Source organism: Poecilia reticulata, linkage group LG4, assembly GCF_000633615.1.
Source record: "Poecilia reticulata strain Guanapo linkage group LG4, Guppy_female_1.0+MT, whole genome shotgun sequence".
In the NCBI taxonomy this organism is placed as follows: Eukaryota; Metazoa; Chordata; class Actinopteri; order Cyprinodontiformes; family Poeciliidae; genus Poecilia; species Poecilia reticulata.
Window position 1 is genome coordinate 9,782,156 of NC_024334.1, and position 16,810 is coordinate 9,798,965.

The following is a 16,810-nucleotide window of genomic DNA, read 5'->3' on the forward strand; positions in this document are numbered from 1 at the left end:
CGCAGAGTCCACAATAAATTTGTCTAAAAAGGAAGAACTCTTTATGTAATTGCTGTGTGCCAAAAAACGTTTAGCAAAATCGTATGCAAATACTTTTAATGATCACTTTCAGTCTTACAGACATTATATTTACCATAGAAATATCATATGTCATCACATATGCATACATTAATATGCACCATTCCAACTGGGCCAGTACCAATAAACAGGCAAGACATGAAGGTGACCAAGAGCACTTACAAAACAGCTACCATCTTCTTTATATAAAAATGACAATATGGAACTTGTCCATCTGATGTTTGACACAATTGCACTATAAGATTCTCCCTGCAGAGTGGCTTTATTTTCTAAACATTTACTGATTCAGTCTTTGCTGTTTTCTTGTGTTTTTTCTGCTTTTCTTAAAGTATGAAGAGACCAAACTTCTGAGTCATAATGAATGCTCTCTGTGGCTCTTTGTGGTTCAAACACATCCATCCTAAATGAAACATAACAGCAAAAATAAATAAATTAAAAGTATTATGAGATTTATGTTTTTTAAATGATCAGTTATTCATATAACAATTCTGCTTTACCTTTTTGTGGATTTCAAATGTTGATACAAAATATTCAGAAACACTTCCTGTGGTTTGTGGCTGTAAAACCTCTCAGGCATTTATACCTAAAGAAAACTTTGTTGTAGATCTTGTCATTCCAGATGCAAACCGCAGAGTCCTCACTAAATTTGTCTAAAAAGGCAGAGAACTCTTCATGTACTTGCTGTGTGCCAAAAAACGTTTTGCAAATCTTATCCAAATAGTTTGAAAGATAATTTTCTTCACCAACTGAAGAAAAATAAAACAAAAAGAAGAGCAAGACATCTCCCTTGTGGTGTGAGAGAAACAGATCGCTTTAAAAGAACAAATGTCGTGAGGATTAGAGCGTGATTAACATGGATTTTAGTGCCTGCCTTCAGTTTTACGTTCTTATGTCGTCTTTTCAGGATCATTCCTGGGATCTGCAGGTTGAGCAGCATGAAAGTTGGTTGGCACGGATGCCAAAGCCGTTTCTGCCTAAAGCAAGGGTGATACTCTGAGCATTGGCACACTCATCCATCTAAGCAGTGTTCAAAGCTCCAGCTGGTGTCATGTTTTCCTGTCCTTGTGCCAGGGTCAAAACGTTCCATGCAAGTACAAAACGGAAAAAAAAAACAAGCTTAAAGTGCTGCAGCTCTGCCTCTAAACAAGAAGCTCCTTTGAGGCCACATTATCCCATAAACCCTGGCTTCACCTCCTTGTTTCCTGTTTTGGGGAGCTGTGTGCTGAAAGCCACAGAGGCAGACATACACACAAATACGTAATGCAGTCACCTGTCAGACCAGCGGCCACACCACAAACTCACCAAAAGTTCATTTAGGAACGTGACAAAATGATAACCTCGCTCTGCAAATAAAAGTCTGGTCAAGTGATTGAAGAAGAACTTCAGTGGCTCAAATGAGCTATATTTAGCTTCTTATCAGAAGCTAAATATATAAAACTCATTAAGGCATTAAAAAGATATTGCCTGCAGGAAATGCAGATCAAGTTTTTATTAAAACTTAATAAATCATGAAATCTAAACAAGTAAAGACAAGCATAGATAAAGTGTGCAAAATAAATAGGCAAGTGAGCATTGTGAGCAAACCGTAGTTGTAAAAATAATCTGTCCTCTATGATTATTTTTATTAATAGGTCAGCAATTTGGTAAAATATTTAAAACAGCCATTCAAATTTCCACGAGTCTGGATAAAACTTCCAATACCAAAAATATAAATTACATTTTAAATTTATGAAGGAACAAAGACCAGGCTGATTTACACATGAGAAATGTATATTTGTGAATAAAGCAGATTAAAGAAATAATGTGAGAGTTGGCTGCCCTCTCCTGGTATAAAAGCAAAATTGGAAAAATATCATTTTTAATACACTCCCCTCTGTGTGGCTTCTGATTCACAATCAGGCCACCTGTCCAACACTGAGGAGCAAAGGAGCCAGCATAAAACACTCAAAACTATGTCCAMTATGCAAGGGACTCTGAAAGTGTCTGCAGCCACGAGGCATACATCTATGTAAACACAGGAGCCAGGCCTCCTTTAATCCATCATTGTTTGCAGACTGCAAATGAATCACTGTAATGTGTTTTCTTTAGACCGCAGGCAGAAGCTGGCACACACGGCAGCGGCCTGTAATTACGTCTGATACGGCGTAATGACGCTGCAATCACAGACCTTAACACACACCGGTTTGGATTTCCAACCTTGCTAGGACATTATACCGACTTCCACTGATGTTAGAAATTCCTTCTGTGACCAACACCAAAACCAGCCCTAATAATTAACTTAAGATTAATCTGTTCCCTAGCCATCACCAGGCTTTGGTCCCCATAATGCCCATTGGTCTGAACAAGGAAGGTGACAGCATAGGTCATTACAAATCAAGAACCAAACTGACTGAAGAAAGAGATATTTGTTTAAAAAATTATGGCAATTACCAGTAAAGAAATTGAAGGCATTTTGAGCTTTAGCCACTGTTCTTGTTTGATCAATCACCAAGATTATTACTTCTTATACTACCACCTTAAGGTAACCTCAAAACTTGATTAGATGAGCCTTCAAAAATTCTAATTTTGAAGGTAAAATATTCTAAAATCAAAAAGGTAGTCTAGGAATATATCTCAAGTATAAACCATGTGACCAGTAACAAAGCTGACATGCTAAAATTATTTTTTTTAAATCCTCATAAGAACTAGCAAGTATCTAATTTGTATCAGTTATTATAGTAAACATTTGTAATTCTGCACACAGCACTTCTTGGTGCGGTTTGTGCTACCCCTGAAGTGGTTAAAAAAAGACTGGAAGAACGGTGCAGGATGTGCTAATTGACACAAATCTGACTGAGTGGACTGGGTAGAACTGGTTAAAGTCACGCCAAGAGAAGGGGCTAACGTTGCTTCTCAATTAACTTTAAAACTTCAAAGAATGTCCTTTGGACAGATAAGATGTGGTCCCCCTAAAATTTTAGGAGCAAAAAACCTAAACAAACAGCACAAATTGACTGAACTCAAGGCCGAAGGTAAAATGAATCCAAAATAAGGAAAATCCTGGAGGACAACAGATTTGGAAAACGCTTATTTTCCACCAAGACAATGACCCTAAGCATCCAGCTAAAACTACACAGGCATGGTTTGGAAGATGGCAGGTAGATGTTCTGGAGTGGTCCAAAGCCCAGATCTCAACATGATAGAGACATTTTTTTCAGGACTTGAAAAGGGCTCTTCAAGTCAGACCACCACGCAACGTGACAGAGCTTTAACGGCTACAAAGTGAAGAATGGAGGAAAATTACAGCGTCCAGATGTGCAGTCTGACTTAGATCAGTCCACACAGACTTTGTGCTGATTGCAGCCAAAGGTGCATCTACTAAATTCTGAATATTTATGCAATCACTTATTTGTGTCTGTAAATATTCATTATTTTGTAGAAATCAGTTTTCACTTTGACATTAAAAGGGGTTTTCTTATTTTTCTTTGTCAAAGACGACTAAATTTATTGATCAGGATTGATTTGTTAAAGCAATAAAAAAGGTAAAACGCTCAAGGGAATGAACACTTTTTAGAGGCACAGTATTTAGTCACCACATTTCTACACTAGTAGTAAATATCCACTCATGAAGAATCAGTCAGGATGCTACTACCAAGTCTCCAACAGCCACTTAGGAAAATTTGTTTTAAATGCATAATGAAGTCATTCAAGTATTTAGCATATCTTCAATGCTAAATCGGGGTTCTAGTTTCTGGCGGTTCACCTATACAGTCCTTGTCGCACGTTTTTCAAATTGTAAACTAATGAAAACTAAGTCAAAAAGAAGTCTGTCCTAAAACTAAGCTAAAGCTGGATCTAAAGCAATTCTCCCTTTTGGGATAATGTGGTGCGATGGCAGCATGGAGAGCCCCCCCAGAGCATACTGCTCCTTCCAAAGTAATAAAGTCAGCCATTCTCACTTTCACACAATTCTGGACTTATGAAAACATACTTATGAATATCATGTTGCCTTTCTACCGTGAGATCAGCCAAGAATATTATGCTTTGGAACTTTAAAACTGCCTGCAATTTCCTGTGGTGGAAAACCCCCTGAAGAGAGCATTTTGTTAGGTTACATTTATATTGTTGATGAATCAATAAATCTAGTTTGTACAAGACATCTAATTTGGTAGCAAAATGAATGTAACATTTTTATATAAAACCCAATCACTTCTTCCTTATCTGAAATGTAATCATCATTAAAATGTTCCTGCTTAGAAAACAACTGAATCTATCAAAGGGGAGTTGTCTTTCTATGATGGTGGTAAAATAAAGTCATTTTAAAGATAGTTGTGCCAATTGTCGTAGAAGCTGGTCGATAAACTCCACTCTTAAGGCAAGCGCGCAGCTTATTCAGATTTTTACAACTGCAGCTGAACTCGTATCTACTCCTGCATCAACAGAGGCTGCCAGACTTCTGTCAGAGGAAGAATCAGTCTTTAAGGAGCCTTCAGCAGCCATTATGAGCAACAGAGGAGATGTGTGCATGGATTCTTAGCTTTATGATTATTATTGCTGGCACTTGCTCAGATTTTATCCTGTGTTGCTAACGGTGGAGCGGATGGAAGGAGGCGAGGAGGGAATGAGCGGATTAAATAGGAACAAAGAGGGAAGGGTGAACAGGAGTAACATCAAACAGTTTGAGGGGTCAAGACTCAACATATTGATGTTTTCTCAGACAGAGTGGAAAAGAGATGTTTAACAGCTCAAAGGCAGAGTAAAGTTTTATTGTCGCACAGAGAGCTGGAAGCTGTCCTTTCTGTAACCCTGAAGTATCATCCAGAACCCCCTGCACGGCCCTGCTGCTACGGCTTGGCACGCAGGTGGTCTCCTATAACTCACACCATCTCAGCCCCAATACTTCACACCGAGACAACGCTCAGAAATATTCAGAATGAGCTGCATGCTGTCCTGGAGTTTATGAACAGTAGTTAGCGAGGTGATTTACGGATTCGCCGTGACTCCTGCGGGCCCAATGTGTGACTTCTGAGATGGTGTATCCAGATGCCTCTTGCATGAGCTCTCAGTATACCTCAGTAATGCCATGACGGGAAAAATAAAAATGAATTAATGCTGTTATTCTTCTTGTCTGCTAAAGACGGCGAGGGGAGATGGGAGTTTGGAAAAGTGCGGCTCAACACGGGATCGTGAGACTTTCCAGGAGCTCAGATGGCCGCCTCTGGAGGGCTGCATTCTGGGAACCCTCGAGTGACGGCTGCTGCTTCAGACCATAGCATTTCCTACAGCTTGAGGCCTATTTGCTCTGATCATCCGCTACACACAGACGTGGATGCTTCAACACACTGCACATGCTCAAATGCATGTGCTCCAACAAGGAAATAAAAAATTTTGACTGACAGATGTTTTCTGTATTCACTTTTTGATCAATATTGCGAAAAATTAAACACTAATACAATATATAAATAACATTTGGTCTTTTGAAAACATTTTTTAAAAAAGCTAACCCTAACTCATTTTTAATGAACACTGCAACTCTTGTGATTTGCTGTAAGAACAAAAGGTTATTATTTTAAAGCTTACGGGTGGATTTTAGGGCTACACAAACAGAATTTCTTTTTTTTAATTATGAGAAAAATGTCATAATTATATGACAAAATACTCATAATATAAGCAGAATAAAGATGCGATGTTACCAGAGGAAAGACAAAAATTACAAGAAAAACAGATTTTTTCCTCATTCTAATGAGGAAAAAGCTTCAGTTGTCCTGATCTAACGTGACCAGACTGGCTAGTCTGTGGTTCTTTCTTCTAAATGGACACAGTTGTTTGTCTTTTTACCACTGACAATCATTTCATGCTGATGTGTTAAAAGATTTTGTATTTCCTTATTTGCAAAACACCTGCTAAAGAATAAACTTCACAAGATGCTCAACATTCCTCAGTTTAACGCTGAGGTACGACTGCTTGTTCCGATAGGATTTCTCATAAAATTACTAATCTGTTCTTATAATATTACTATTTTAATCTGGTAATACTCTGACTTTATTTTGGTATTATTATGAATTTATTCTTGTAATTTTTTTTTAAATTAATTTCTCAGAGTCTGGCCCTAAAACTCTTCTAAAAACTGACCTCAACATCAGTGTAAACTGAATTCGCCTTAGGGTTTTCTTTGTAGCAATAGATTATAAGTTTTCACTTTTTTGACAACAAAATTAATGTAGAAAATTTTCATTTGAAATCTGATCAAAAACTTTATTTAAATAAATCAGTTTTGGCTAATGTTTACAAAACATTTAATTTTAAATAAATCAATTTAAGTGGACATTAAGCTTGGATCAATAAGGTTATTCTAACATTACTTTCAGGTTTACATACAATGTGAAAAAGTAATGTTACAAAAAATCTCCACAAATGTACTCAACAGTTCGAACTGAAAGCACACCCAGCCGTTTTGCGATTCTTCAGATCAGAACCGAGTTAAAGTTTCCTTTTATGTTAAACTCCTCTCCTTAGCTCTAACACCCTCAACTTAATCTAGTTAAAGAACCTCAGAGCTTCGTATTTTCTGAGACCGATTCACTTTCAGACTGCAGGTTTACATGTGAGATTCAAAGTAGAATGGGAGGCAGATTGAACCATTTTTAGTCTCCTTTCCTGTGATTCTGATTCCAGTTTTAATTAGGGAGACAGACACTGTGTCCACGTGAACTTTATGAAAGATTAAGTCAAAATCTTCATCTCAATGTTAATCTGTGTAATGTTGAAATTGCAAATGATTATATTGAGGCAATGACTGGAAACTGTGGGCTAATTATAATCAATCATAACATTTTCCTGCTATCATGCAGCTCTGCGGTCGACTACAAAGGTTTAGTTTGAAACAGTACCTCATAAGAAAGCCTAAAGTTATGACTGGATGAAATGAGTTTATGCAGCTCTTGCCTGCTGCTGACAGGTTGGATGAACTGAGCACCTTTAAATTCAAATATCTCTCATCACAATACAAATATATTAATACACGATTGTCAATTTGTGTTTGTGCTGCAACATTATTCCTGCTGAAAAAATATGTTCCTCTCTACTGTTAGTTACTGTGTGGTTGACTGACCCAGTCTGTCAAACGCTGGACATGAATTGGATCCGTTTATTTTGTAACGCATGTTGAAATGACTTTTCCTGCAAATAGATTCAATATAAAACGAACTGAGTCCAAATGAAGAAATTTAAATATACATTAAAAACAGGACCACTCTTTCAGAGGACACAGTCCTGATCTGGATATTTATGGAACGCAGCCTGGCCTCACGTCACAGCAAGGCTTATTGTGAAAATAAGTTCTTCATTTACTAAGTGAAACCACATTGACAAAACTCCAGCCTCCAGTTATAAAAACATCAAGAACAAAAGTCACGCAGGTAACATAATACACATCTGTAGATGTGAATGGGCTGCAAACTGCAGCACCTTCATCCAGTGTTGACAATCTGTCTCCCCCATTTACAAACATTTGTAGAAGTATTTAATTTATTGAAGACTTTTCTCTTGACAAAAATAAAAGTTTCAAAACAAAGCTCGTATGAATTCAAAATGATAATATTTGAATGTTTTAAAATATACAAACATTACAAATCTACCAGAGCAGCTAAAACTAAAGATGATTAAAAAGTAGTTCTGTGAAGAAACATTTGAATCTGCTGCCCCCAAGTGGCCAAATGATGTGGATTAATAAACCTATTTTAACTATTGCTTCTTTTAAATCCACCTGTTGCAGTTAGTATGCCAATCATTTTTATGGATTTACCTGAACTTTGACTTTACATTGCAAATATGGGGAAATAAAATAAAACTACTCCATCAAAAATGTAATATTTTATTGTTGTATTGACTTCTTTTAAAAAAGAAAAAAATGACAATATTTTTTATGTTACCTGTACAGTCTTAAATTATTATATATTTTGCCATGACTGTTTTCTTTAAGGATATGCGACATAAATATTGGCTTTAAACTGTAAGCATTTCCATTGTACAATGCTGAAATTGGACCATCATGTAGCACAAAAGACAACTACTCATCATGCATTAGCTTCAATGCTTCCAAATCAAAGCCTGCTAGAGTAGACACATTCACATTGCAATAATATTGTGAAAGGCATGAATAGATGCATGTATGCATGAATGAATGTATCAATGGATGAATGAATGAATGGAAAAGTATAGGTTTCATGGTGGGAAAGCTTGGTGAAATGGCCACACCTCTAACAGTGATCTGACACTGAGCTGCTTCCAATGCCCCAAACAAAAGACTAACACAAATACCCCTTGAAATAAGACTTTGTAAACATTTTGCCATGAGATTTAAAATCATCTCAAGTAAGAACTTATTTTAAAAAATGAATATTTAAAACTGTCTTTTTATTTCTACCTGCCTTATATTAAGCAAACCGTGCACAATTTTATGGAAAATAAACAAAGTTGAGAATCCAAAACATAAAAAAGTGGCTCAAACAATTCAGTTATTACTGAGGAGAATCGCAAATTGCTAGTTTTCTGATTTGATTGTTTTCTTATAGAGCAAGAAGAAAGTTTTAGGGAATGGGACAAGAGTCCCTCTTTCTTCTAAACTGCGTGCTGTACTGAGCAAATGTTATTTTGAGAAAAATTGGTGAGATGTTTGTGATTTTATTTACGAGTGAATTTGGAAACCGAGTTAACAAGAGAAATTGTTTTCAGGAGCCGCATGAAATCATTTAGAAGAAAATAAACGGCCTACGACCCGCACTTTGGACACCAGATTCCTATTTGACTCAGTAAACCAGAAATCTTTCCTTTTTCTTTTTCAATATTTCCTTTTTACATGGGAAATTGAGAGGTTATTCTGAATTGCTACTACTAGCAGTTAGGTCACAAGACAATTTAACAATTTCAAAAGTGCAGTGGTCACTTACTATTTAGTCTTAGAAAATAATTAAGGTGATGTTATCTATAGTTTCAAGATTGGCCAATTGCCGCACTTTTTCCAAACCCATCAGGGAAGCTACTAAAATTGCTGGTTCTTGCAAAAAAGTATCAGAACACACACAGGTTGTTTGAAGATGACCAACGTCAGCAGATGCCCCACCACACAACTAGCAGAACTTTAAGAATCTAATGCGAACACCTGGAGCCTGATTCAACATCACATCTTCAGGGGTCTAGTGGAGTCCATGCCTGAACGGGTCAGGTCTCAATCTGAACAACACAATATCAAGCTGGAGTGTTCTCGCTTCTAAACACGGTGAATAATTTTAATCAACAGACTTTATTTGAACATGCCGTTTGTTCATATCAACCAACTATAAATGTTTAATTTTTTACAGAGTTAACAAGCGTCTTCTTTTCAATGACTGTATGGCAATGAAGACACAAAAAGCACTTTCTAAAATGAACTGTGGTTTTCTTTTTGGGATTTAAGAACAATTTTAATTTTTACATAAGCACGTGCCTATATTGCTTTTGGAATATAGGCACTTAAATATATTTTAAGTTTGCTTTCAACCACACTTCCTCCTCAAAACCAAACAGGTAAACCTGTTCCCATCCCATCCGGGCTGTTCTGTGACCGGCTGAGCGTGCATTGATAATCATTTCCTTGTTCCGTCAGAGGCTTTTTAGAAGTGACACGCCAAGTGATGTAACTCGAAAGCTACAGTTAAACTTACACTCTGTCATTAAAACGCTCAGAGAGCCTCAAACAGACACGCAACCACGGAAATACGATTTTCCAAAGAGAACGCCAACATAAGCATACAGAGACTCCCTGGAAAAAATCACTTTAACACACATCTCTCACAGACAACTCAGTGCCTGAGAGCCTCCAGCTGCAGCAGGAGGATGTTACCTGGCCGGTGATGCCGGTTATGACAGCCACATTCCTCTTCTTTACATGCTCTCCGTTTGCCGAGGAGCCCGCCTTTGCAGCGTCGGAGCACTGAGCCATCTCTTTCTCAAGTCTTGACGTTCCGCTGCGCCAAAAATACAACCGCTGGAACCAAACGAAGGCGAGTTCTTCTTGGCAATAGACCGAGAACCAGCGAGCCTCCTCAGCATCCGTAAACCTATGACGCAAACCAATCAGAAGCCAGCAAGTGGGAGGGAACTTTAAGAGGCCTGTGTCCGGAAAGGCTGTTTATCATAGCGCCCCGAATGGAAGGGAGGATTAACTACATCCGCACTGCCGTCATTGCTGGGCCCAGGGGATTGACAATTTAACAAATCAGTCATATTTGTAGGACGTGTATGGAAGATCAACAGGGCTATTGAAAACATAATAACTATTATGACTTTAATTTCAGATTTGTCACTTTATTGTCTTTATATAAGCTCAAAGTCAGATTTCTTTTTTCCAGTGGTATTAATTTTCTTCTGTAAAACATAGTGCCAGTATTGAGGAGCAGCTTGGGCCATATCAAGGTCATTGATGTCTTTGAAATAGCATCAAGGCATTGATACGACATTGATAATGATGACAGAATGTATAATGACAGAATATCAGTACATTCTGTCATTATATCAGTGACAGAATGTATTGATATAAACAGCCATTAACAAGCTATTAAAATTTCTTTTCTTTTCTGTTCAGTTAGTACTTCTTGAAATGTAGCAATTTTTAACATATTTCTACATTGATGTAATTTGGTCCTATACAAAAGAAAACTGATTTGATTAAAAATATTTAAGCACATAACTGTAATCTTAAATTTGTTTATGTGACACCTTACAGGACCACAGAAACTGTCATGGCAGACCAGATTTTTCACGTGGACCTCGAGTTTGACACCTGTGCTTCAATACATCTACATTTATTGGCAATATTTTTCCTACTTTGAGTTATTATGAACATCTGAATGTTACAGACTATACATTCCTGCTTTTATGAAGAAAATCACACTTGCTCATGATCCAATTGCATTTGATGAGCAACATTAACATCAAAGTCTTGATTCTTTTCAAAGAAAATACATTTCTGCAAAAATCTGTTTTTTGTGTGTATCATTTATTTCCTACATTTACTGCATTTAAATCTCAACATTTCACAAGAAGTCTTGAAAAAGGTATCATAAATTCAAATAAACACATATTCAAAACACAAAGTTTTTAAATTCAAAATAAATCATCCAACAACTCAGTGTCTTGCTTCTCCGCCACACTAAGCTGTGCATTATACTTTAAATGTATGTGCATGACTACGTGAAACCACGTTTGTGTCCTCTGAAATAAAAACATCACATATTGAAGAAAAAATTTGCACTTCAAGTACAATCTGGCGCTGAACCAGTAAATAAATGAACATAAGATTTCACTTCAGTCATAAACAAGTATAAGTCTTAGGTAGTAACATGTATTTCATTTTGCCTTCATGGAAGGTGAGCTGGGTACTCCAAACTGCCAAAGCCAAACAAGCAGGTGGGATGAATGCACACTGAGGTCAAGGCAGTCTACAGTGAAAAACACCAACAGTGATATAAATGGGGCATTGAAGCTGAGATTTTCTCATTTTTAAAGGAGACTTTTATGTAATACCACAATATATACACAACATAAATTGGCAGAGTTAGATTTCAAATTGTCTTGAAGAGAAATAACATTATTATACTACTTATAAAATAAGATAAAGAAACACATGGATTTGTAAAAAGAAAATAACTTTTTCAAATTTGTTTGGTAACTCTTGGATGAACAAGGGAGAAAAAGTGTGCAAAGCACGCCAAACTTGCAAAAACAGAAAAGCAATGTACCTGTTAAAATGTGCTAAAAGAACAGTTTTTCATTGACACATGGTAGGTATCAAAGTGACACATCCTGCAGGGTTTTACTTTGGCAGTAATAAGAAAAAATAAGTAATAAGAAAAAAATCCTCTCTAGTTTAGGCAAAGTTCTTTGAATAACTATGCAAGTATACAGTACGGGCAGCTTTAAAAGTTCAGACCTAAATAGTGTGCAGCTACGCAAAGGTAAAGATGTGAGGCAGAGAGTAATAATCTAGTGGCAATTCAGGTGCAGCAGTATTGGTCCAGTGATGGGCCCCAGGGTCATACAGTGTCACGAGGCAAACCAAGGGCCTGGTTGTTTCTGAAAGCGAAACTGTAACAAAAGCAGGGTAAGAAAGAGTTTATGAACTGTAATTTATAAAAAAAAATCTAAATGATGTCAGAGGGAGTAATCTCACCTGTTTAGCTCTCTGGGGGTGGAGCATGTGAGGAGTGGCACTTGTTTTTCTGCAAATAGAAAATCCACAGTGTAATTATCAAATATCAGTTGAATTCTGTTTCAAAGTATGCATTCACATCCCGAATTCTTTACATATTTTTTCTATAACTACAATGAAGATGTATACAAAATAATAAAAACAAGCATCATGCATTGCAGCACTGTAATAATAATATGTTCCCCCAGATTACATATGTTTTTTTACCTTCTGATGTAGTCGATAGTGCAGATTTCGGTCGGACAGCCAGGCATGTCTGAGGGACTCTGTCGCGCTCATCCTCCAGCTCTTGCTTTTCACCAGCAGACGGGTGATAAAATCTTTGGCCTCTTCGGAAATGTCTCCAAACTCCTCCTCCTCAAAGTTCCACTGGCAGGCCAGAATGTTGTTGAGTGTCTCATTGTCGTCGTCCCCCAGAAACGGAGACAAGCCACTGAGCCTGAACAGACAGGACACAGAGGTTTGGGACATGGTACCTTGCAGTGCTGCAATTTCCTCAATTTTCTGCCTGGATTCCTGGAATAATTTTTTCCTGGAGGCCAGTCTGTGATGCAGCAAGTTATAAGTGCAGGTGACTGAGGATTTCTGACTTACAGCATGTATGTGATCACTCCAAGACTCCACATGTCCGTTGGGAATGAAACAAACTCATAATTGATGACTTCAGGAGCGAGGAATTCAGGAGTTCCAAAATTGACCCTTAACTTCTCCCTGGGTTTATACCTTTTAGAAACAAACATTTAAGCTTTGCAAACATTGAATAAAACTTACAACAGATCAGACAGCTTTCTATTTCCTACCTCCTTGCCAGGCCAAAGTCAATAATTTTGATCTTGTTTGTAGCTCTGCTGACGCAAAGAATGTTTTCTGGCTGGAAAGAACAGTTTTTACAGCGTAAAAAGCAAGCAACAGATAAGTATGTTACTGGAATATAAAATCCTAAGCACATTTACCTTGAGGTCAAGATGCAGGATATAATTTTTGTGCATGTACTGCAGCCCTTCACAGATCTGACGGATGAACAGCACGGTGTCTAACTCGGTTAGGTTGTAGTTCTCATCGATGATGCGATCAAACAGCTCTCCTCCTTCCACACTGCAGCATGGAGAAACAAACTCAGTTACAGCCATGGAGAGCTGGACACTCTGTTCCATTAAAAGCACTCAAAAAAGATGGCCCTCAACAGACTTACTACTCCATGACCAGGATGATGTCATTCCGCGACTCAAAAGCAGCGTAGAGTTGAATCAGGTTGGCATGGTTCAGCTGGTTCATCACCTGGATCTCGTTCCTTACCACCTCCTGAGAGACAAACATCCAAAAACCAATCATCTTTCTGTCATTAGAATAAAGTTATATTCATAGCAGTTTACTGGCAGCTTTAGAAAGATATGCTGCCATATCTACAAACACATTATAGAAATGTGTTCTACAATGTTGGATATCTGGTCCTGTTCTATTATAACATAATAATCTGGGAATTGTCCAACAGCTAGAGTCATTGTCTAATTAAATTATGCTTACTACAAAGTTTGAAAAAACGAGTTGTGTGAGCTGTACACACTGAATCACATTATATCTGTTCACAGACAGGCAGATAAACAGGTAATGTGGGAATTTTTACACCTTCTTTGTTCATTTGCAACAGACAGTCACTCAGCTATCTGTTGCAAATTTGGATTTCAAAATGACGTAGCTTTTCAAACTCGGATGCTCAGACTCAATATACTGGAATTTTTTGGAAACTATTTTCACATTATATTTTCTTTTTCATTTTTATCCAGATTTGGAAAAAAAAAGATCAAATTCTAACTGATCAGACACTTAATCTGAGCAGCACGCCTGGCCACACAGCCGTTGTGGATTTACTCACTTTTAGATGACGAAAAGTTAAATATTCTAAATATGGGAGAGACATTTCTACAAATATTCTGTATTTTATTAGTTTGAATTCAATGAAAAACAACTCCTAGACACCACACAGAGTCACATACAGTGACTGTATATTCTGTACTATATTCAACATTAACAGGCTGATCATTTCTGCACCTTCTCTTTCTGGCTCTTTGCTTTGATGATTTTGGCAGCAAGTGTCAGTCCAGATGAATTCTCCATGCACTTGTAGACTTGTCCAAAACGTCCCCTAATAAAGGGAAACAAGCAGAGTCAAACGCATTAATAGATACACACAGAATAGCTGACATTAAAAGTGGAAGGCTGACAATCTGGACAATTTGATTTAACTACAATATATGTGTAATGTCATCCCAAATGTTTCTTTCTAAAGTTCTCAAGACGATATTTATTGCTGGACTGTTTTTGAGGTTTTAAAACATAAAACAAAAGCATTTTAAATTTAAATGCTCGCCTGGTGTATCTCCATACACATACATTGCATATAGCGCTTTAAAACTGGGTTTATGTCTGAATAAATAAGCCAGAAATTGTAGACATGCCTTGTTTTGCAGAGAAGTCATCTTCACTTTAAGAGATTGGATTTATCACCAGTTCATTACATTGGAAAGGTATGCGATTTCGCATGTGTCCCCTTGGGGGGCCATTTGCCCTTTAGAGGGCAGCACATATGTCTTCATAAAAACTGTTAGGCATCTCTTTGCATGCTGTTAAACCCTCTATTATTTCATTAAAGTAGATTAAAGCATCGAAATGCCTGGGCAGAGTGAAAATAACTGAAGAATTATTCTTCGTTAACGAGAGCTGGCGGTTTTGTGCTTGTCACTCACCCGCCCAGAACTTCATCCCTGTTTATAGTGTAATAGGTGGCTATCTGATGGGGCTTGGGCGTCACAATGCGGTGATCGAAAGGAGCGGTTGGAGGAGGGCCTGCATCTGGGGAAAAGAAACAAAAGGGACAAAAAAAGAAACACAAGATGAATAATGGATATGGAAGTCATTTTGTAATGAATGCCAAATATAGAGTAGAGACAGAGGAAGAGGCCTTAGTGCCTAGAAACATGGATGGAAATAGCAGCATGCATGTGACTCATTAACTGCCCTATAAGCTGCATGACTGATGTCTTCTGGAGGCACTGGGCTGTGGCATGAAATCTGCTTCAAAACCTCAGGAATGCCAGGTGAAATGTTGCAAACTAAAATAACAGGGTGTGTCTTCGTGGAATGGAAAATTCAGGCAAGCGTCTTCCATGTTGAGATTGTATCATGTCTCTTAAGTAACATTTAGGCATAAAAAAACTGAAGCAAATAAAGAAAATTCCTTTGATTCAATGTAGAGCGAAATTGTTTCACATTACAATCACAACCAGCTGTTTACTTTATAGGGATTCATGTGAGCCTAACACAAGTTGGGCTTATGTGGTAGTGTAATGGGAGTTTTCAAAAATGTTTTATTAAAATACATCTTAAATGTGTGGTGGTTATTTTGTGCTTGCCCCCTTGACAACATGCATTCTGTCTGCACAGAGCTTAGAGGCTTTTCTGATCTGATATAATCTTATGAAATCAAATCAAATCAAAATCAATAATATTATCTGGAATGTGTTGTTGTTGTTTTTTTTAAATCAGAGATTTCACTTGTTCCCACTGCGTACTTTTATGTAAGTCCCTTCATGTCCTTTAAATTCTCACCAAGGATAAAATCCTGTACGGTAGAGTCTCCACCTTCTTTAGCTTCTGCCTTTGCTTCGTCAGACTTTGAGCCCTCCACTGCGTGGCTCTCAGCATTTTCCACTGAGCTGTTCTCTACTCGGCTCTTCTTCAGGTCTTCTTTAACCAGGTCCTCTTCTGTGACACGACGTTTGCCTGCTGTGGCTCCATCTCCAATGTCTTCAGAGCTTTGCAAAGAAAAAACAAAGAATGCTGTCAAATTTCATTTTATTCTTTTTTACCTTAGTGTTTCTTGTTTGCTTCCTTCTGTGTGAAAGAATTAAGATTCAGCAACAGCAAAAACAGGTGAATAGGAATACCTTTCCTGGGACGTCTTGCTCATGTCTGAGATAATATCTTCTGATGATTCCTCTGTTTCTCCTTTAAGTCTTTTCTTTATATCATCCGCCAATTTCCTGCCTTTTTCTTCATTGTTATCCTCTGTCTGTTGCTCCTCTTCCTCTGCATCTGTCTCGTCAAATACATCCCCCTCATCGTCCTCATTCTGGTTTTCCTTGCTTTCGTCCACAGTTTGGCTTGAAGGAGCGTGTGACCGACTAAGAATCCGCTTTGTTGGCTCCTCTTTTCTTTTCCCCCCGCTTCCTGGATCTTCCTGACTCTGGAAGTTGGCTTCTGTGTTGACATGGGAATGATCAGTGTTCTCCCTGTTGAGCTTTTCAACTTGTTCTTTCAGGGCTGACTCACTCAGAGTGGAAGCATCTGAAGTAGAAACAACGACCAAAAAGAAAAGATATTATGTTATGTTGAGTTTATATCACAGACAAATAAGACTGGTTTTTCACCTATCAAAACTTTGAGAGTCACTAGAAATCCACAGTTTTTAGATTCAAATTTCAAATAATTTATTTTCCAATTATATAT

General features: G+C 37.6%; 2 protein-coding genes across 4 annotated transcripts in view; both read right to left on the bottom strand.

The window, feature by feature from the left end:
- Nucleotides 1-10,148, bottom strand: part of gmds (GDP-mannose 4,6-dehydratase) — a 127,676-nt gene extending 117,528 nt beyond the window's left edge. The window contains exon 1 of the mRNA XM_008406879.1: nucleotides 9,938-10,148. Within this exon, the coding sequence (XP_008405101.1) occupies nucleotides 9,938-10,036 (99 nt within the window). The 5' untranslated portion in view covers nucleotides 10,037-10,148. The remainder of the gene's footprint in view (nucleotides 1-9,937) is intronic.
- A 923-nt stretch (nucleotides 10,149-11,071) lies between these two features.
- The window catches only part of mylk4b (myosin light chain kinase family, member 4b), a 28,790-nt gene continuing 23,051 nt past the window's right edge, over nucleotides 11,072-16,810 (bottom strand). For all 3 annotated transcript variants that reach the window (XM_008406703.2, XM_008406704.2, XM_008406702.2), the window contains 11 exons: nucleotides 16,249-16,648; nucleotides 15,911-16,116; nucleotides 15,049-15,154; nucleotides 14,354-14,447; nucleotides 13,497-13,606; nucleotides 13,258-13,399; nucleotides 13,105-13,175; nucleotides 12,899-13,027; nucleotides 12,512-12,743; nucleotides 12,266-12,314; nucleotides 11,072-12,180 (listed from right to left, as the gene is read on the bottom strand). In XM_008406703.2, coding sequence (XP_008404925.1) covers nucleotides 12,270-12,314; nucleotides 12,512-12,743; nucleotides 12,899-13,027; nucleotides 13,105-13,175; nucleotides 13,258-13,399; nucleotides 13,497-13,606; nucleotides 14,354-14,447; nucleotides 15,049-15,154; nucleotides 15,911-16,116; nucleotides 16,249-16,648 — 1,535 coding nt within the window. In that variant the 3' untranslated portion in view covers nucleotides 11,072-12,180; nucleotides 12,266-12,269. The remainder of the gene's footprint in view (nucleotides 12,181-12,265; nucleotides 12,315-12,511; nucleotides 12,744-12,898; nucleotides 13,028-13,104; nucleotides 13,176-13,257; nucleotides 13,400-13,496; nucleotides 13,607-14,353; nucleotides 14,448-15,048; nucleotides 15,155-15,910; nucleotides 16,117-16,248; nucleotides 16,649-16,810) is intronic.